Raw genomic sequence first — 22,650 nt, 5'->3', positions numbered from 1 at the left:
GTTGTATGGATTCTGTTCTGGTGTTTTGGTTCAAAGTTTGAGTTTTTTTGTGTGTGTTTTTTTTTTTTTTCTTTTCCCCTCTCTAATTGTGTCGATAAGAAGGGAACTGTTTTATAATGTGACGGTGAAGCACAGCAGTGTTCTAGAGCTGGGACATCCTGCACTCAATTAACCTTCGAATTTCACATCTCATCACTGCAGTGTGGCAAGGCGCTCCCTGGCCTTTCGAAGCAGGAGGATTGCTGTGGAACTGTGGGTACCTCGTGGGGCTTTAACAAATGCCAGAAATGCCCCAAGAAGCCGTGTAAGTGACGTTTCATTATTCCTTTGAAGGTTAATGTAGCGTATCGCTTTCCTTACGATAACTGTTCATTGGTGAGACAGCCTTCGACTTTCAAAGAACTCTTAGAGAATTGTAGAACATAGTGCTGCAATTTGCACGTCCGGAAACCTTGCTGCTGGTCCACGAAAGCTTTACTGTCAATTCTGTGTTGTAAAAAGCAGGTATCAGTTGCCTTCTCCAGTTTGATCACTTATTTCTAAAAAAACATTTTAAGAAAGCAGTAAGCTAAACGAGGTTCTTTTTCCTCAGGCAAAGAGAAAAGAAGCTGTCTTTAAAATTCATAAGTGTTTCGGGCGCCTGGGTGGCTCAGTCGGTTAAGCGGCCGACTTCAGCTCAGGTCATGATCTCGCGGTCCATGAATTCGAGCCCCGCGTCGGGCTCTGTGCTGACAGCTCAGAGCCTGGAGCCTGTTTCAGATTCTGTGTCTCCCGCTCTGTAACCCTCCCCCGTTCATGCTCTGTCTCTCTCTGTCTCAAAAATAAATAAACGTTAAAAAAAAAATTAAAATTCGTGTTTCAAAAACTGACAAAAAATTAATGAAGCTGCTGTTCCTTAGGTTAAATTCCTTAAGTGAAATTTTTATCAATTTTTATCAAAACTTTTATCAATAGCCACAACAGCCATTTGGTATACCATAAATGTTCAGATTTCACTGAAAAAAGGCTAAAATGGAGAAATGATTGGTTGCTGATCTGGACAAGACAGGTCTACAGTCTCTAGAACACAGTACTTTCCCTGCCTTTTCTTAGTCACCACTTTTATACCATCACAGTTCTCTGTGACATGAATCTACACTGATACCCCATCTTCTGGTTAGTCTATAAATCGTAGTTTTTAGAACCTATTGATTTGAATAAATCCAGGTTTATGTCCCTCTGTTACTTTTTTCCCAATTATGCCAGTATTTTTAGTTAAAAAAATTTTTTTAATGTGTATTTATTTTTGAGAGAGAGAGAGAGAGAGCGAGAGAGAGAGAGAGAGAGAGAGCGAGAGAGTGCGCACACACAGGGGAGGGACAGAGAGAAAGGGAGACCCAGAATCTGAAGCAGGCTTCAGGCTCCAAGCTGTTAGCACAGAGCCCGACACAGGGCTCAAACTCATGAATGGTGAGATCATGACCTGACCGGAGTCAGATGTTTAACCAACTGAGCCACCCAGGTGCCCCTATTTTTAGTTTTTGAACGTAGCATTAACTTTGGCTGATTTCTAATAGAGATTTTTTTGAAAGACAGAAGTAACTTGTTTTTTGTAATACACTTAACTCATCACATTTTCCCCAAGAAAGCAAGTGATATTTTTCCTCCATTATCTTCCTTTGCCTGCTGTAACTGAAGATTTTTATAGTAGGTTTTTATACTTCATGTTGCAAGAAATTTCTCATTTGCTTCAATTGGATAATTTTTATTTACTCTTCTTAAGTTGATTTGATATTCTCATCTGCCTTTCACACCTATGTTCAGTCTAGAATCTGTCATCTTGGAATCACTGCTCTACAGGTGTGACTTATGTACTATTTGTTCTATGATCATTATAATTGGTTACAAATAATTGTCTCATTGTCTCTCATTTGGACCTCCTTGTCTCTGAAACTTACCTGTTCTCTAAATCTTTTGATGCCTAAACTTTTGTTTATTTCATTGATACTGCTTCTGTTTTCTTTTCTTTTGGAGGACTAACTTGTGAAAACACCCACTAAAGTTTCCAGTAAATAATGAATTCTTTATTTAGGGAATGAATCAAATAAATGAGACCTTCATTACTAAGAATGTCCCCTGTGGACTTTCTATGCTGATTTGATAATGATTGGTAATGTGGATTTCCAGCAAGTGGGCTGAGTGTGATAGTTCCTCCTCACTGAAAGATCCATGTGCCAAAATGATTCTGGCAACGTGACCAAAGGGATATCCAGGAGAGATATGGTATGATTTAAAAGAGCATGGAGTTTGGAGCTAGGTAGACTTGAGTTTGATTCCCAGCTTGAGTTGTTTGCTGTTGTCTTATGAGGCAAGTGTCTATATCTAAAATGTTGAAAAAAGATTACTTTTTTTTTTTAGATGTTTACTTTTGAGGGGGTGGGGGGGGGAGGGAGACAGAGGGAGAGAACACAAGCAGCGGAGGAGCAGAGAGAGATTGAGAGAAAGAGACATGACACAGAATCCCAAGCAGGCTCCATGCTGTCAGCACAGAGCCCAATGCAGGCTCAAACTCATTAATTGTGAGATCGTGACCTGAGCTGAAATCAAGAGTCAGACGATTAACTGACCAAGCCACCAAGGCGCCCCAACTTTTTATTTTTTTTCATGGCCTTTCCCTCACGTACTGTGTAAGTTTGTCTGTGGGAACATTGTGAAGGGGGCGGTGTGTTTCCCACCTCTAAGTCTAAGGACTTCAGAAAGAGAAGTTCAGTTCTTACAGCTTCATTCTGGGGCCAAGTTCATGTTCTGTCATACTTGTTGCATCTTCTCTCTTATGTTATGCCTTTTTCTTATCTCTCCTTCTCTCTGTGTCTTTTGCTTAACTGCTTCTCTTTCCTCCATTTTTCCCAGCCCCAAAGTTGCAAGATAGGGACAGAAGTTAGGGGTACAGAGAATCTTCCATTCTTGTTGTTTTTTTAATCCCTGACTTCTACTCCTGACTTTGTGTTGTTTTTACTTACAGTTGTGTTATCTGAGGATAAATTCCCTGCTTTAAATGGTCTTGTTAACTCTCCATTTTAGTGTTAGTAATAATTTAAGCTAAATATGAAAGTACAAAGTTGCTATTACTTCTTACTAAATGCTGATGAAAATAAATTCATAGGTTGGCTCAAGTAGTGTATAAAATTGAAGAGATTGATTTCATTTCAGGAAGGGCAATGTGGATTATGACTGAAGTAAACCATTAACATCTTGACATTTACTTTGTGCTGTCCTAAGTGACTCACTCCCAAGAAACACACTCAGGGTCACATTCTTCCTGTGTCATTTAAAAACTTTCCTTTCCTTGGTTGGTACTACTCTCTAAATCATATTCATTTTGGAAGGCAGCAGACTTTCCTTGGCTTTATATGCTATGGTTTTGTGTTCCATGCCTTCCCCCCACCTTTTTTTTTCACTTTAAAGTAGTTCAAACTTCAGTGTTCCAATGACTTTTGTTTAATGTTTGAAGTTTTTGTTTAGCCGCATACAGAAAGACCTTTCATTGTTGTTTAGTTTTTACTGCAAAAACTTAATTTTAAATCTGTAAACGATTTCATTAAATACCCTGTAATCTATTAAAAATGTACTTAGCATGAACAAGTCACTTGTCCTTTAGAAGTTTTTAGAAGAAAATTTAGAATCTGAAACATCGAATCCTAAGCTGAGGGAGACCTGAAGAGATCATCTGGTCTGGCTCTCTGCCTTGAGCTTGATGACTGTGGAAACTTTTAAAACAAGATACCGTCTCTTTTGCCTTTGAACAGTTCACAGACAGAGATCCCAGAATCTGTGTAGGCAGCCAGGGTCTTCATTCTGTGGGACAAGACTAGCTGTGTGGCCAAGGAGCTTGAATTGGGGTGATTCCCCATATGCCAATTTCTGCCCTCCTATAACTCGCTATTCCAAGACTGCTCACTGTAACCTTTTCCTAGCTTTTAGAAAGATCTGAAGAGATGGGACATATGACAAAGAAAGGAAGTGAAGGAGGAGAGAGGAACACCACTCGTACATATTCACCCTGTTCCATTAGTGGTGAGAATAAACAGCATGTGTTAGGGGCAAAATAATTTTATTTTCCAAAAGAAAATTTCCTTTTTATTTTGAATTTTCCCTCTTTACTCTTTGTTCAGGTCTTTATAGTGTTCTAACCATCCATCCTGTTTTGATTATTGCCCTTTATCTGTTGTTCATGATCGTAATGAAAGACTACCTTATGGCAGGAAATAATGGCATCTGTTATCTTGTGAGTGGTTTTTGTCAGGCACTGTGGTAGGCATCTGTATAAATTATGTCTAAAATCACAGCGACCCAGACCTGCTCAGTAGATGGGAATACTCCCATTGTACAGAATCACCATTTGAATCCCAGAAAGCTTGTCTCCCAAAGTTGCAGAGCTATGGATAGCCAGAGCCGTGATTTGAACTTAGGTCTGCTTGGTCCCTGAGCTTATGCTGTATCCATATGCCAGGAAATCATTTTGGCCTCACTTAAGAGCATCAGTTGCAGTGACTAGGGCTTGTTGATAATTTGGTAATTGCAACATTATATTGCTGGTGAAATTTCTGGGCGATGAACCATACCACTGATCACAGAGGCCTTTCTCATCTCCTAGCTTCCTCTCATCATTTCCTGTTCTTCTCAGGTTCATAGTAGGAAGAATCACTCATTACCAAGATATGTCAGCCAGTATTTAGGCGAGCATATTATTTATTGTTGAAACTGGGACACTTTTGGGAGTGGAGTGCTGTTATTAATGCACTTTGCTAGTACAACTGGCATAAGCCAGGACTGTTCCAGACAGACTAGGATGTATGTTAACCCTACTTATAAGAAAATTCAAATGCCTGGAGCAAATTACTGGGCAGGGAGAGAGTCTTTGTAATATAAATGATCACTAACTGGTAGAACATATTAAACCTTCTTATGATTTTTTTTTTTAATTTTTTTTTAACATGTATTTATTTTGAGACAGGGAGAGACAGCATGAACGGGGGAGGGTCAGAAAGAGAGGGAGACAAAGAATCTGAAACAGGCTCCAGGCTCTGAGCTGTCAGCACAGAGCCTGATGCGGGGCTCGAACTCACGGACCACGAGATCATGACCTGAGCCGAAGTCGGACGCCCAACCGACTGAGCCACCCAGGCTCCCCTCTTATGATTCTTTTGATTAACGTTATCAACGTTTGCTGACAACTACTTGGGACTATATACATTGCAAAATAAGTGGTATATTTATAACTGAGTATAATGTAAAAGAAACTGATATACATTGAATTGGGTATCTTAGAAATGAATAATACAGACCACTGATGACTTCCGTGGATTAGGTTATCACAACAGGCAGTTTAGGACTGTAAGAATTTAAGCGTGTAACAACGCATTCTTTCTTCCTTACAGCGTATCATGGATATAACCAAATGATGGAGTGTCTGCAAGGTTATAAGCGGGTCAACAACACCTTCTGTCAAGGTAAGTTTAACTGAGTTCATTGGTGTGGATTTCCGTTGCTTTGGCTTTTTAGGAATCTTAAGTTATTTGACCACAATTTTCTCATTAGCCCCATATGAGAAAGTCACAACAATGAACTACCTCTCGCTCACTCAATTTATCTATAAGGAAGCAAAGAGTTATAGTGTATGGTTGCTAGAATTAATAGCATTTAAACGTCATGGAACTTTTTTCCCCCTATGTTAATTTGTGATGAAATCCACAGGAGATTGGATTATATTACAGAGCACCATATGGTCTCCATGCTGGTCCCTCCCTTTCCATGCGTGGGTGCATGTGCATGCATATGAGTATGCATGTGTACCTAGCAGTGTGCCTTCCTTGCTGACACAGGATTGGGTAGTAGAGTTCCTTTATTTCCCTCTCATCAGAATATTGCTAGCCACCTCAAAGTATTTAAATGTGAAATGTCCTGAGTGCTTTTGCTCAGTTTATTTTGCACCTTATAGCAGATTTGAACAAGCAGGGGGAACCTCAGAGATCCTGTAGCCCAGTGTCTGTACTTTACAGACCAGGACATTCAAGCCCAGACTGGTGGAGTGACTTTCCTGAGGCTAAATAGAGCTGGGGTTGTAACTCAGGTTTACGAGTACCTAGTTTAGTACCCACATATGATATCAAATTTTGTTTCATTTACTCTGTGGTTTGTCCAATTAATGCTCCTAATTTCCCCTTAAATGTCTGGGTAAAGGAGTTATTAGTAACTTGGAAATGTGTGTATATTAAAATGGAGAAAGAGCCTCCATTAGTGAACCAAAATCCACATTAAGAACACAGCACATGTTTTCCAACTTGTTGTCTGGGGCTCTGTATCCTTGACCAGTATGTGTTTATATAGGACAGGGCAGATTAAGGTAATATTACAAAGTCTAGATTAATTCCTATTAACAGGGTTATGTCAGTGGACTGTCTTAATTACCTGAGAATTTTCTCAGGTTGTTCCATATTGCATCTATCTAACTTTTATGATCTGTAGAGCTCTAGCAAGAAAAGAATTTTCTTTTGAAATGTACATAGGTGTACCATGCATTTTAAAAAAGTGTTGCCTTAAAATATGGTAATCCTCCTGAAAGTTAGATTTAACTGCTCAGGGAGAGGGCACCCAAGACACTGTGTAAGAAACATCTTAGTAACGTGGGAGTAATGGATTAATCAATATTACGTAGGAATCAGTAGAATTTAAGATATCCTTAAGAGATTGTATTAAATGGATGGAAGATTGAAATGGATGGAAGAATGAAGATGTTGAATGAACAGATGGCTAAATATATATTCTACAGCATAAATGAAGTGATTGCTTCACAGATTTGGATGAAAATCTATATGACAAACCCTAGCCCATTTTTAGAATGCATTAGTAGAAGCAGAATGAGCAGGGCTTTGGAAGTAACAATCTTGTCCTCTGCTAGTCAGACTGAATTTGGGGTTTGGGTGTTTGGTATTCATTGTCTTTTGGCTAATAAAGTCAACAGAGCTTATGAGGGGCCTGGAATCCTGAGGGTGTTTAGCCCTGGAGAAGAGCAGATTACAGAGAAATAGAATGGCTGCCTTATAAACATGCCTTTAAATGTTGGATCCACTGTCCTACAAAACAAGTCTTTGATTTTTATTTTTTTTTAAGTTTATTTATTTATTTTGAGAGAGAGTGAGAGAATGTGAGTGGGGGAGGAGCAGAGAGAGAGGGAGGGAAGGAGAATCCCAAGCAGGCTCTGCACTGTCCGTGCAGAGCCTGATGCGGGGCTTGAACTCATGAACTGTGAGATCATGACCTGAGCCAAAATCAAGAGTTGGATGCTTGACCAACTCAGCCACCCAGGCATCGCAAAATAAGTCTTTATGAGTTGCTTCAAAAACCAGTCAATAATAGAATGGAGTTAAAAGGAGGCATATTGACAACTCAGAGCAAACTTTTTCTGTGGAACAGCATTCCCCAACACTGTACTGAAATGCCTTTGGAAGTAGTGAGCTTCCTGCATTGGGCATAATTCAGTAGACCCTTAAAAACAACTGGCCACGGGGTGCACCAGGGAATTTCTGTCCTGCACAGTCCATGAGGTTGGGAGACTTTGTAGGTACATTCCAGGTGTCTGATGGCTATCATTACTCTGTTGCCTGGGATAGACGCTATGGATGAGAAGAAAGAAATGACGGCTGGGTCTGTCATACACATTTTAGCGCCTCGATAGGAAGTTTCCTGAAGTGTACCCTGTGTTGAGGTGTGTCTGCCTCCTCTCAGAAGGAGGCGGATCCTTGTTTATCCTTCCACGTTGCAAACCTGCTATAACTAATTATCAGAGATGCTCCAGAATGTTGGGTGCTCCTGATTTCCTGATGTCAAATTATGAAGAATGTGCATGTTTTTGTGGGGTAAGAAGGGGTGGGGTGGGCTTTAGACATTATTAATCCCAGTTGAAACCAAGACACAGAGTAAGTCACTTTACCAAGATCGCACAGAGAATGAGAGGCTCAGCCAGGATTAAACTCCCAAACCACCTCTGTTTCTGTGTGCAACATGGCCTCCTTTACTGATTTTATATGTATCTAAGGTATAACTAATGTAGATAACAGCTCTTTAGAACTAGCCATGCTGTTAGAAGGTACGCCATCTGTTGTGAGGAGTATTAGAAGGTAATGCTACCAGTATTAATAAGATTTATTGTAATAAGAAAGGATGGTTATCCAACATATTCCTTCTTCTAGCTGGTTCAAGGTTCTAACAGTGTTTGTAAAAATACCACGATGGAAGTAGAAGTAAACATCGGCCACATATCTTAGCAAAAGAGAATGAAGGATCCTTTAAATAATTGCTTGATTTTTGTTGTTATTTTTGTATTTATCTCTTCTGGTATGAATGGTATGGAGTGACCTTTTGCAAGTTTTGTTCACACTGAGCACAGGAAATGGTTCCATCTCGTTCTTTGCCCTGACAGTCAGTAACACCAAATCCTGGCTTACGTTTGTCTCAGGAGGATATTTGCAAAACAGTGTCAGACTTTTTGGCAGGGAATCTGGAGTGAAGTATCACAGAAAATTCTATTTCATGGTGCCTCAAAAAGGCACCGCTAAATTATACTGCAGAGAAGATTGACTCATAAAATAATATGATTTCATTCATCATAATCTATTAAAATTACTTTTGAGAGAAGGGCTTAATTTCACTCCCTTTGTGACACTATTGGTCAGTAAAATGAAGTAGAACTTTCTCACATTACATATGTACACTCCTTTTTCCTAGAGCTCGAAGCTTTAGATTTTGTTATCCCAGAGTTTTTCAAAAGGAGCCCATTAACCGCTAATTACTTGTGCGTTCCACATTGTTCTTAGAGTTTAATGTCTTCTCAGTTTACAAAGCACATTTAAAATTAAAGTGATTAATAACTAGAATTACATTATTTCCTTCACCTAGGCGAACTAATGTCCTGAAACAACGTTTAGTAATGTGGGCTCAGTAACAAAGAACCAACTGTGCACAAGTTAATTTGAGGAGCTTTCAAATAATTGCCCTCCAAGTTGGGTTTTTTTCTCCTCTCTAGCGGTGCTGCGATTATCTTTTCAAAGGAATGATTTATTGCACACACACACACGGAGCTCTCAAACCTGCCCTCACTACCCTTAACATTATGGAATTGTTATAATTTGCTTCATTTATCATAACAAACAATACAAGCATATTTCCTGGTAGATCTAGAACAACATTTGTCATTTGATTATTATGCTAAGGTTTGATGTAGAGCTAGAATTAAATGGAATAATACCCCATGAATATGGTAATAGGAGCGCCTGCTTTCATACTCCTTGACTCTGGAGCTCACTTCTTCCCTGCATTTTGAGTATTCTCACTTGCCCATAACTTTGTCATGAGATAAACGAGCTCTTAAAAATTAGGCGTAAATCCAATAAAATGCAATTTGGTTCTGAAATCACTTGGGGAGCAATCTATTTAGTGAAGTCTTTTGTTAAAAGCAAATACCTCTTTGGATACACAGAAATCCTTCATTTCATGAGCTGTAGGTATGAAATCAACCTAGTATTATTCTATACATTTTGTTTTAGCATGTGCTGAGAGGTGCTGTGGGCAACGCCACAATATGTAAGTGAGAGATGTCTGCACTTTCATAATCCAGTGTATGTATATTCCTTTTTCATAGATAATCTCAAACATTAACGAATATTCAGTGATCCACAAACATTAATTGGCAGGGTTCCCCTAAGCTACAGACTGAGGAGAGGCCTGGTGAATAAGGCATCCCTCTGGACCTTGGACTCAGTGTAATTAAGTCAGTTGGAAATCAGCAGGACACAGTTTGCTTTGTTCACTCTCCCAGCTAGCTAAATTTTAGCTGACTGGAGATGAGCCCATTACAGCAGCTATGACAGAGCTGTCCACGTAACTTTCCACCTCGATTTTTTTTACACCAGTTATTCTGCTTCAATAAAATAGATTTACAAAACAGATACGATAGGGCATCATTGTGTCCATTAGCATGGACAGTCCCAAGTGTGGGATTCCTTTAAGGTGGTGCCCCAAAGTGCGTTTGAAACCACAGTTTGTTTGGAACATAGAAAAGATAATGGACTTTTTTTTCTTTTTTTTCTTCAGGAGCATATCTCTGTGATTAAATGAAACTCACAATCTTAATACTGTGTATCAGTAAGCCATACTTGGGGGATTTGGGGTTATGAAGAGCTTGGCTGGGCAATAGCATCTATTTCAGACACCTTAATGAATACAAAATACTGTGACTGTATTATGGTAAGGATATAGAAGAAGGCTGGTCTTTGAGTACTTTGGGAAAACTAGAAAGTGCAGGTGAGACCCTCAAGAAAACGTATTTGGTTGTAGAAAACGTGGTCTCTGGCATAGTGCTGGGTAACAGAATGAGTCACTGTTTTATAGTTATTTTCAAAGGTATAGTTAATGGACATCGAAGTTTTTTTTTTAATCCAGTTCATAGTTAAATGAATGTACTGGCATTTTATCAGGTTTTTCATTCAGCATTGTTTGTTGTATCCTGTGCTTGTTTTGTGGGCTCATGAGTTTTTTGTTTTGTTTTGTTTTTGTTTTTGAGGTAGGTTTGCCAGATAAGATACAGGATAGCCAGTTAAATTTGAATCTCAGATAAATAGCAAATAATTTGGTTGGAACATATATACTAACAATTACTTGTTTGTCTAAAGTCCAAATTTAATTGTGTGTCCTGTATTTTTTTTTAATTTTTTTTTAACGTTTATTTATTTTTGAGACAGAGAGAGACAGAGCATGAACGGGGGAGGGTCAGGGAGAGGGAGACACAGAATCTGAAACAGGCTCCAGGCTCTGAGCTGTCAGCACAGAGCCCGACGCGGGGCTCGAACTCACAGACCGTGAGATCATGACCTGAGCCAAAGTCGGCCGCCCAACCAACTGAGCCACCCAGGCGCCCCATGTGTCCTGTATTTTTATTTGCCAGTCTGTATTTTAAGATTATATTCTTTGACAGTTCTTTAAGTGAGGGTCACTGAGAAGTATATACTTTATATGTCTGAGAATATCTTTGTTTGGAGCTCATTCTGTAAGGACCCTGGTCAGGTGTTCAGTTCCAGGTTGTTTGCCAGCAGTACATTTGACCACATTGTGCTAATGTCTTCTGACTTCTTTTTGATACTTTCTTCCTTTGTAGGTAATCTCTCTTTCTCTCTTTTGAGATCTTTGAATTCTTTGTTTTCTGTGGTTTTATCATGATGTGTCAATATTTGCATTTATTTTGATTTTGCTCAGTGGACAGAGTGCATTGTCCATCTGAACAGTCATGTCTGTCTTCACATTTGAAAAATGATGAACTCTTATCTCTTCAAATATTGTTTTTCTACCATGTTTCTCAGCTGAAACTCCTATTGACTAGTGTTGGAGACGTCTTTAATTTTCATGTCTCTGAGCAAGTCTTTTGTGCTTGTATCCTTTCGTCTTTTTTTTTTTTTTTTTTGGTTGCATTTTGAATGAATATCTCAGTTCCATCACAGTTTTCTCAGTCTTGTTTTATTAGGCCTATCTGGACTCTGTCCGATCCATTAGACTTGTAGTTTTAAGATTGTTTTCCATTTCTGAGGTTTCTAATAATTTTTCATAGCTGCCTGGTCTTGTTTCTTTCCGTTTAAATATATTCATTCATCTAACTTTTAAAATTTTTTTTTCAACGTTTATTTATTTATTTTTGGGACAGAGAGAGACAGAGCATGAACGGGGGAGGGACAGAGAGAGAGGGAGACACAGAATCGGAAACAGGCTCCAGGCTCTGAGCCATCAGCCCAGAGCCCGACGCGGGGCTCGAACTCACGGACCGTGAGATCGTGACCTGGCTGAAGTCGGACGCTTAACCGACTGCGCCACCCAGGCGCCCCTCATCTAACTTTTTAAGCATGCTGACAAGTTTTGCTAGATTTCAGTTGCTGAGGAAGAATGCTTCTGCACAGGTTCTTTCGGATTCTTACCTTCCGTTGCTAAATCCTGGCTTCCCCTGTTTCCTTCTGGGCAGTAGACACAGAAATTCAGTAGCTCCACCCACTACCATGTATTTCTATGCCGTTTCAGATTAACTAAGATGTTTCTCTTGTTTTTTAATCTTCTTTTAATAGTTTGTTTTCAGTTGCTAAGCGTTTCGAGCCTGGGAGACTGCCAAAGCGCGAGTTTACTGTGTTACATTTCTTTAACATATATCCATATCAGAATTGAGCTTTTTAAAATCCAAGATATCAATATTGGAGTGTGATATTTAATGTATGTATGTATTATAAATTTTCGTTGAGGATGTGGAAAAGGCTTTGAGAAAACAAAGCTCCAAGTTGTATAATTGTTATCCACAGGTAGTCTTATTTCCCTGTTGAATTAAGCAGCCCATCTGCATCAATATCTGCCATTCATTAGCTCACTTGCTTTATAGATATTTAATGATGATTTAAATGGGGATACTCTGAGAAATATTAGAATATAATAAGACTCAATTCCCGCCCTCATGAAGATCCCTGTTCTTAACTCACAACTCAAATATCAAGGCGGCAGGTGGTAAGTGCTTAAGGAATGAACCGAACACTGCAATTTCAGAAAGTTCCCATTTAGTTAGCAAATTGGATAGCACTTAAAAACCTAATCTTTAAAAGAAACACATTGTCTTTTTTATTTATAAAATAATTCATACCTAGTGTTTAAAACTTAGAAACTAGAGAAATGTATAAAAAGTAGAAATTACCTGGGGTGCCTGAGTGGCTCAGTTGGTTAAGCGTCCAACTGCAGTTCAGGACATGATCTCATAGCTCGTGAGTTTGAGCCCCGTGTCGGGCTGTGTGCTGACAGCTCAGAGCCTGAAGCCTGCTTCTGATTCTGTGTCTCCCTCTCTCTGCCCCTCCCCCACTTACGCTCTGTCTCTCTCAAAAATGAATAAATGGTAAAAAAAAATGTAAAAAAGAAATTACCTTGATCTCCTTCAAAAATTGGTGCATTTTGCTGTAGTTCCTGCTATATATCTATAGATATCTATAGATAGATAGATATTTACATCATATTTCACAGATAAGTGTGAAAACTGTTTTTACTTAATAGATAATACTTTCTCATGTTATTAAATCTGTTAAGAATTATTTTAATGCAGACTTAGTATCCTAGTTAATGGATACTGGAGAATTCATTTAATTATTCTAAAGTGCTATTTTCAGATTAGTTTCTATTTTGTCTTAATACATATACTGTCATGAGCGTACTTGAACATAAAGCTTCAGTGAATCCGTGGTTCTTTTTACAAGAGAAATGACTGGTTCCAAGCTGTGATTTATCCTGTACACATGACTTTTGGAGAGGATGTGCATTTCCCTTCTCACTAGCAGTAGAGAGCCTCCTCTCCTCCCTTGCCTCCCTGTTTAGGCTCTCCTCAGGCACTTTATATTGAATATGGCTGTGAGCAAGATTGTAATTTAATATTCACTGTTTTACTGGAACTAACTCTTGTTGGTTTTAATAATTTCGTCTGAGTTTTCTACGTAGGAATAATTTTACCTTAAAATAATTGCAGTTTGGGAAAGATGATATTGGAGTTGGGAAAGTCATCGGGACCAGAAGAGATTAAGACATGGGCATGGGAGAGTATGTGCTATGCTGTGCCTGCTGAATCCCACAGGTGTAGGTGAAGGTGGATGAATTACTTATTAAGGTATGGGGAGGGGGCAGGCTGAATGCAAAATTTGTTTGATATAGTGGCTAGTGACTGTAAGCTTCTTTTAAGTTTATATTTAAATAGAGGAACATTGATATAGTTTGTGATATATATTATGTCCTTGACATTTGTGGTTTCTTTCAAAGGTTTTGGTGAGAATTTGCATAGAGTGAAAATAGATGGCTTTAACTTAGTAGTGAGAGTTTTGTGCTCTCCCTCTCTTGCATCCTTACTCCCTCTCACTCAAGGTCCGCCCACCCAGCCTGTTCAGGGCTGCCTTCTTGTGGCGTTTGGAACAAGGTACAAGGGAGACAATGACCATGTACAGACATAAAGATGTTTTTAGTGATGGTGATCCTGACAGCAGGTGACTTCATGGTCTGTGATCCTAAGTTCACTAGCACTGAGGCCCAGTTTAAATTTGTTTTTAATGTTTTTTATTTTATTTTTGAGACAGAGAGACAGAGCATGAGTCGGGGAGGGGCAGAGAGAGAGGGAGACACAGAATCTAAAGCAGCCTCCAGGCTCTGAGCTGTCAGCACAGAGCCCAACGCGGGGCTCGAACTCACAGACTGTAAGATCATGACCTGAGCTGAAGTTGGAAACTCAACCGACTGAGCCACCCAGGCGCTCCTCAGGCCCAGTTTAATAAGCCTTTTGTATATAACCTAAGTTCTTCCTCTAATACTCTTTAGTTCTTACCCAACTTTTTGGAACTAGCTAGACCAGCTACTGCTCCATTTCTCATTACTGTTGATTTTGTTAACATGAGGCTCGTCTCCTCATGATATTACTTACACGAGAATAACTTGATAGTTTTCTTTTTCTCATAAAATAGATTTCCTTTCTGGTCATCATTGCTTGCATATTTTGTATCTGCCCATTTATATATTTTGCTAGCATTTATTCAGTGCCTATTTGGTGGAGCCATTGTGTCAGATGCTTAGGTGTGTCATAATTGAACAACCCTGGGAGATAAGTAGTGTTACCTTTTTTTTTTTTTTCTTTTAAACTGGTAATGAAACTGAGTCTTATGACTCCAAAAAATTAAGCGATGGAAGGTCATGTAGCTGGAGAGTGGTAGAATTTACCTCTGCAGCCTGAGTACTCCTCCCTGTGCTCTTAACATTTATATAGCAGTGTGCAGTTTATGAAAGTACTTTTAATGTGTTTTCTCATCTCTAAGGTCTTGACAATGACCACACCTACTTGTTGCAGGTGGGGAAACCATGACCTAAAGCCTTGCTCAGCAAATGGTAGAGCTGAGAATGATAGTGGATGCCCGCTGATACTTTCACATTCTATGTTTAGCTCTTAAGCTCTTTACTGGTTTGAAATTGGTTTAGAAATCATAGAGTTGTCCAAACTTCATCGTCTAATTTTATAGCAAGTTGCCTTGTAAATGTATCTGGTGTGTAAAGTTTTTTTTATCACATTATTTATCACATCATGTAAGTCGTACCCCCTCAGTTTTAAATTTTTGTTAATATATATTTATTTTTGAGAGAGAGAGAGAGAGAGAGAGAGAGAGAGGGAAAGAGAGAGAGTCAGAGCATGAGCAGGGAAGGGGCAGAGAGAGAGGGAGACACAGAATCTGAAGCAGCTCCTGACTCTGAGCTGTCAGTACAGAGCCCAACATGGGGCTCGAACCCATGAACCAATGAGATCATGACCTGAGCTGAAGTTGGGCGCTTAACGAACTGAGCCACCCAGGCTTCCCTGTATCTCTTCAGTTTTAGTGTGAAGTTTTTAAGAAGCAGAATATTTATGCCTCTAAATACTCTTGTTTTTATTTGTGTGCTTTTGTTTTGCGTTGATGCTTCTGTACTGTTATTTAGGCTATAGTTCATTTAGATTCTGAGGCATTCCTTTTCCAGGATTGTCTTTTCTCCTTTCCCCTGTCCGTTAACAATTAAATAAAATAATCATGCAGTTGCCACACTTCTAGGTGCAACTGGGCAGGTTTGCTGACCCAGGCCAGGGGCGGATGATCTCAGCCAGGCTCATTCTTGCATCTGTGATCTGCTGCTGGGTGCCTGGGGCTAGATGGTCCAGGATGGTCTCGGCTAGGATGAATCTGCTGTCTTACACACAGTCACTCATCTCCTGGGCAGCTAACACGGGCTGTTCGCAGGCTGGTGGCAGGGTTCAAGAGAGAGTGAAAGCACACAAAGCTTTACAGTCTTAGGCTTAGAACTGACACATTGTCACTTCAACTTTGTCCTGTGGTTGAAAGACTGAAGTAATAAGGGCAGCCCACATTCAGGTGAGGACATAGCAAGAGGCATGGATACATGGAGAGGTGGAGAATTGGGGTCATTTTGAAAGTCATTCTATAACACCCTGATGGATTACCCTGACTGAGCAAGTAGAAGTGCGTTTTTTCTGGGAAAAAAGGAAATGAAGATTTTTTTGTGTGTTATGTGAGGTCACTTTACATTTGCTCATAAAGCCATATTGACAAAGTATTGGTGGGAAAAAAAATTCTGGTGGATTATACTGGAAACTATATCATTTGTTATATATATATATATATATATATATATATATATACATACACATATACACATACTTTTTGATTTTTTAAATTTTATTTTAGAAAGACACACACACACACACACACACACACACACACACACACACACACAGAGCATGAGTGGGATGGGGCAGAGAGAAAGGGAAACACAGGATCCCAAGTAGGCTCCAGGCCCTAAGCTCTGAGCTGTCAACAAAGAGCCCAACATGGGGCTCCACCTCATGAACCATGAGATCATGAGCTGAGCTGAAGTCGACACTCAACTGACTAAGCCACCCAGGCACCCCCCCATATGTATGTATGTATGTATGTGTGTGTGTGTGTATATATATATATATATATATATACACACACACACACACACACACACACACATATACACACACATACATACATACATGTATATATATGTACGTAATATATGTCTATACATATACATATATACATATACAATATATATGTATATATATACAATTTATTTATTTAAAAATTTTTGTTAATGTTTAGTTTTGAGTGAGAGAGAGGGAGACAGAGCACAAGAGAGGGGCAGAGAGAGAGGGAGACACAGACACAGCTCTGAGCTGCAGGCTCTGAGCTGTCAGTATGGAGCCCAATGTGGGGCCTGAACTCGTTAACCATGAGATCATGACCTGAGCCAAAGCCGGATATTCAGCAAACTGAGCCACCCGGGCACCCCAATGTTTGTTATATTTTTTAAAAAACTTTGTATCTGTATATAGCCTATGTGTAGAACAATGTATTTTTCTTCCAGAATAATTGGTAGCTTACTCTTACAAGAATAGATCAGTTTTGTTTTTTTTTATGAACTTTCAAATGATCCAGTATGTGTTCTTTTGTGTCTGGCTTCTTCCATTCAACAGCATGTGGCCAGGACCATTTCCTAATATTAGAAATTCTGGCTAGTGAAGTGATAATACCCATTGATGCTTTCATTTAAAATCTTGAAAATACTTTTTCCCCTACCTTCAACATGTTCTTCTTGGACTTTTCTGTCTACGTAGTATTTCCTACAGTTAGCATGGTCTCTAAAGTTGCTTTCAGTTCCACTATCAGAAAGGACTTGATTATTGTGATGCTTGTTTCTTAGTAGAAAGAAATGGGAAATAGGGATATGAGAATAATGTATGTATAAGTATGAAACTTAGAATCCCTTGTTCTTGCTATATGTTTGGGAAGTTATAGTAGAAAATCAGTAGTTAGAAGTTAAGGCTAGAGCCCACCAGACCTGATAAATAAGTTCTTCAAAATACTCACAAATTTTTAAAATTCTTTTTTTTTCTTTTGAGAGAGAAAAAGAGAGTGAGAGAGCGCATGTGCACATGCACATGCGGGAGGGACAGAGGGAGAGGGAGAAAGAATCTTAAGGAGGCTCCACACCCAGTGCAGAGCCTGACGTGGGGTGTGATCTCGTGACTATGAGATCTTGACCTGAGCCGAAATCAAGAACCTGATGCTTAACCGAATGAGCCACCCAGGCGCCCCTAAAGTTCTTTTTATTTAGCCTGCCAGAAATTCATCACAACACTCGGCTGTATTTAGTGATTTAATCCCAGAAATTGGGTACTTAATGTGATTCTGAATCAAGTTTTATGATAGTCACCGACTAGGAGGGAATTGATAGATGTGTTACTGATTGGAAGGGGTTATTCTACCGTCCTAGGCATTTTCCTGGAACTCCTGCCACAGTTTGTATTTTAAATAGGCACAGAGTTTTTAGGAAGAATTGAAACCATTTTGGTCTGGTCCTGAGCATCCTATTTCAGCATTTAAAAGTCAATTTGGGACCCATTCCTCTCCATTTGAGAGTCTTTCCCTAATGTGTCTTCTTACCGTGCTTATATCACTGGGATAGGATTCAAAAAGGAAATGTCTGTTTATTTTATTCACTTTTCTTCAGGAAAGACAGTGGTGAAGTGAGTCATTAGCACATTGTATTTTCCAATAGCTCTTTGACCTTAATCTCTGGGGCTATAAAATCAATGGGAAGATGCCTGTTGCATCACGAGCGATGAGGAAAGCCCATGATGGATTCATGTTACTGTGAATGTTTTAAGGAGAAATTAATGTAGTGTCTGTAGACTAGAGTCAGAGATCCAAGACCCACAGAGATGTGTATGTGATTAGCATCTTGCATGTGTAGCACACATGTATCAAGAAATAAATACAAGCTGTTCTCTGGGCTCTGATAATTCTTTTATCATGTTACCCTGAAGACAGAAGAATTGGAAGGAAGGGAGTGCCCCCCCAGTGGTTTACCTCCTCTCAGTGAGTCTAGTGATCAAATCTATCTTGTGCTGGATTATCATTTACAAAGCGGGGACAGTTACAGGTCAGGAGGGAAGGGTATGGCGGCGGTGAGGCCTGGGTTGAAACAGACTAGCCGCAGAGAGCAACATTTCACAAAATGTGCTTCACGGACCGCCAGTTCGGAGGGATGTAAATAGACGGGGTGTGCAAAAAGGCTCCATGGCCGAAGGTGTAAAAAAAAACCACCAAGTCAAAGAAAACCCAGAGTTTTTTCCAAAGGACTTCTTGGGGTTTGTAATGTGCTTGTGCATGTACAACGTGCAGTGTTTCTCAAACATCTTTAGCCACAGGACCCTTTTATAGGCTCATAAAGCTTGTTTTACATAACGTACCTTGGGTAAAATTGCTCTGGAACATTGACCTTCAAACATTTTTTTGGTTCACTTATCTCCTAAAATAATTTGGAAAAAGTTATGTGGTCACACATTTTCAAGCTTACATCTACATTTTTTCCCATTAAAACTAAGTGGATGCAGTAGAATCATTTCTTGGGCACTTGTCTTAGATATGTGGTTTAAACATATTTTTTTAATGTTTGTTTGTTTATTTTTTTTTTAAATTTTTTTTTCAAGGTTTTTTATTTATTTTTGGGACAGAGAGAGACAGAGCATGAACGGGGGAGGGGCAGAGAGAGAGGGAGACACAGAATCGGAAGCAGGCTCCAGGCTCTGAGCCATCAGCCCAGAGCCTGATGCGGGGCTCGAACTCACGGACCGCGAGATCGTGACCTGGCTGAAGTCGGATGCTCAACCGACTGCGCCACCCAGGCGCCCCATTTGTTTGTTTATTTTTTGAGAGAGACGGAGAGAGAGAGACAGAGCGCGAGCAGGGGAGCAACAGAGAGAGGGGGATACACAGAATCTGAAGCAGGTTCCAGGCTCTGTGCTGACAGCTCATGAACCGTGAGATCATGACCTGAGCTGAAGTTGGACGCTTAACCGATTGAACCACCCAGGCGCCCCTGAACATAGTGTTATCAAAACTTTGGAGCTTCAGGGGCGCCTGGGTGGCGCAGTCGGTTAAGCGTCCGACTTCAGCCAGGTCACGATCTCACGGTCCGTGAGTTCGAGCCCCGCGTTGGGCTCTGGGCTGATGGCTCAGAGCCTGGAGCCTGTTTCCGATTCTGTGTCTCCCTCTCTCTCTGCCCCTCCCCCGTTCATGCTCTGTCTCTCTCTGTCCCAAAAATAAATAAACGTTGGAAAAAAAAAAAAAACTTTGGAGCTTCAGAGGTGCCTGGTGGCTCAGTCGGTTAAGCATCCCACTTCGGCTCAGGTCATGACCTCACGGTTCATGAGTTCAAGCCCCGTGTTGGGCTCTATGCTGACAGCTAAGGGCCTGGAGCCTGCCTCAGATTCTTTGTCTCCCTCTCTTTCTCTCTCTCCCTCTGCCCCTCCCCTGCTCATACTCTGTCTCTTTCTCAAAAATGAGTAAACTTAAAAAAAATTTCTTTTTTAAAACTTTGGAGCTTCAGAGTTGACTCATTCAACTTATGAATAATGTTGCCGTCTAACCTAATTGGTGAAAGTTGGGCCCTCTTGAGCAAACCATACTTTATCGCTTTTCCTGTGACTCGTCCTCAGGAGGGATATATTTGTGAAATGTTCAAATGTTTGGTGTCTTTGAGAATTTTCCATCGTGTAGGGCAGTGTACTTAGAAAGCATAGAAAGATTCCAGATGAGCGAGAGATACGCCTTGACTTTGTAAAGAAGACAAAGGCACTGAGTGAAGGAAGGATAGGAAAAGAGACTGGGCATGTGTGTTCTTAGATCACTTTGAGAGAAGAAAATGTATGAAGGCTCAAGATCTAGAAACCGATTCCTTTAAATAAAAGGATCCAAGCCTGTGTGTACCTGTGATATATTGTCACATGCCTTTAGGGATGAACCTGCTTCTGTGGGAGTTTAAGGATACATATGTCCTCTTAGAGGATGCATTCTGTATCTAACGCATGCAAAATAGCCAGATGGTCTGTGTGGCAAGGGAAGTATTTATTTACCTTGAGAGGAATTTTTTTCTGCTTTCAATGGGAAGTTATATTGCCAACTTATATGCTGGAATTTCTTTCCATCAGCAAAACCGGAATGTACACAGCAGAATCTGTAGAAGGCTTCATATTTTCACACAATGTGAAGATCTTCATGCCCTTTTCTCACCTTGGACTTAATTCCTTTCGGTTATTAGACATGCCTCATTTCCTGTATAAACTTGCGTCACTAAAAAGGCAGTAAATTATTACTTTGTTAAACATACATACTTTCCTTTAGGAGAATGGATACATAAAAGTGTGTTTATTTCCCATAAGGACACTTATGCTATTCATAATATATTATGCATTAACTGTCATTATTTATTCCTTGGTATTTTCAGTCCTGGCAGATTGTTTTAAAGTCTGAATATTTAAGCTAAAAGTAACCTTGGGAATTATCTGGCTCAGCCCTTTTGTGTTATAGGAAAGGAACATGAGATCAAGAGAAACAAAATGGCTTGCTCTAGGTAACATAATTTAGCATCCTCATTACAGTAAAACTAGGTATTAATGGGATATGCCTCTGATTAGATTGTTAACCCTTCATGTATTTTAATTAACCCTTTTAAAAAATAAGATCTTGGACAAAATTATGCTTATAAAATGCGAATGACTGTTGTGTTGCTCACCATCCAGAATTGTCATGAAGTTCCCATGAGAGGAGGTGAGTAATACAAATGTAAAGGCACGTGAGGATCCTTGTGTCATGGTACTAGAAGATTGTATCATTGCCTACTACTCAAATACAAAAGCTGTGTTATATGAGGTTGTTTAAAGGGTCTCTCATTAAGCATATTTTCCAACTACTCTGTATTTTTCTGCTCTCTGGGTAATAGATGCCTTCAATTTCAGTTGTATTGGGTTGAACCATGTGACATTGCTAATATTCAACCATTTTAGACTTACAAGAAGACCAGTTTTGTATTACTGAATTTGTTATGGCTAGAAGCCATGGTAGGCTATCGTGGGCAGAGACCCTCTATAAATGTTTCAAGCTAGTCTCCTCTGTGTTACCTGTATCCCTATGGATTTTTGCCTACTGGAAAGTTGCTCATGAGGCTGTATGAGTTTCTCCTCTTGTTTCTGCCTCTGTCAACTTCTTAGACTTAACCAAGCAGCTCAGATTGGGAGGTATGAAGATTGGCTGTATAAGAGGACCAACTCCCTTCAGCCATTCCCTTGGATCTTTACTCTTTAACTCTGAAAACTGTGAGGTCTCCAGTGGTTATACCATTCCTTGAAAGGATAGATTTCCATAGTTGGCCAGAAAAAAAATCAGTGCTGTACAGAGGGAGAACAATGAACAAATTCATTTGTTGATCTGTTTGTTTAAAAACTAAAATACTTTCAATTTAATCAAAATGCATTAAGGGAAATTGGCTGACCCTTATAAAATATGATACTTCTGATCTGAAACAGTTATGTTTGTCAGATATAAGTTATTTATGAAAATGATAATCAAGTTAGAAACTTTTATTTGATTTAAAAAATAGCCATAGGAATTGAAGTCTAAATAGAATTAAAATTCATAATTTGCCCATCATGTTTCATATAATTGTTAAACTTTTGCCTGATAATATCTTCTCTTAGTGTACTCCTTAAACTTCTCATGTCCAGATATAACATGTTCAAGTTAAATACGTTCTTAAAGCATTTGTGATTTTTATCAGTTTATTTAGAAAGATCTTAATGAGCTTGGCTACCTGAGAAAGTCATTTGGATCATTAATTGTTCATATTTCATATTAATTTCTGAGGTTCTAAATTAAAAAGTATGGGAGTTTTGATTTTTTACCTTTTTGTTTTTGTTTTTTAAGTACAGAGAATATAACCTAGCACCTAGTAAGTCTTCTCGGGAGCAAAGCAGGGGACGGAAGAAGGAAGTAGCAAAAAAATTTTTTTGATCTAAGTTTAGGTGTAAAATTTTGTATATTAGGAATTAACACTTTATGAATGGAATGCTTTTGAAGGTTTCATTTGTGAGCAAGTTGTTGAAACCTGCAATATGATTTGTCACAGAAATAAAAGGTCAGGATTCAAAACTTTAAAACA

General features: G+C 39.4%; 1 protein-coding gene across 7 annotated transcripts in view; it reads left to right on the top strand.

The window, feature by feature from the left end:
- The window catches only part of LTBP1 (latent transforming growth factor beta binding protein 1), a 406,918-nt gene that overhangs the window by 233,083 nt on the left and 151,185 nt on the right, over positions 1–22,650 (top strand). For all 7 annotated transcript variants that reach the window (XM_047068909.1, XM_047068908.1, XM_047068911.1 and 4 more), the window contains 2 exons: positions 202–304; positions 5,418–5,489. In XM_047068909.1, coding sequence (XP_046924865.1) covers positions 202–304; positions 5,418–5,489 — 175 coding nt within the window. The remainder of the gene's footprint in view (positions 1–201; positions 305–5,417; positions 5,490–22,650) is intronic.

The sequence above is a fragment of the Lynx rufus genome, unplaced genomic scaffold (assembly GCF_022079265.1).
Source record: "Lynx rufus isolate CCGP_SWC_20201006 ecotype Redwood Valley unplaced genomic scaffold, mLynRuf1.p SCAF_8, whole genome shotgun sequence".
NCBI lineage: Eukaryota > Metazoa > Chordata > Mammalia > Carnivora > Felidae > Lynx > Lynx rufus.
Note: the sequence above shows the minus strand (reverse complement) of the source record. Positions and strands in the feature narration are given on the sequence as shown.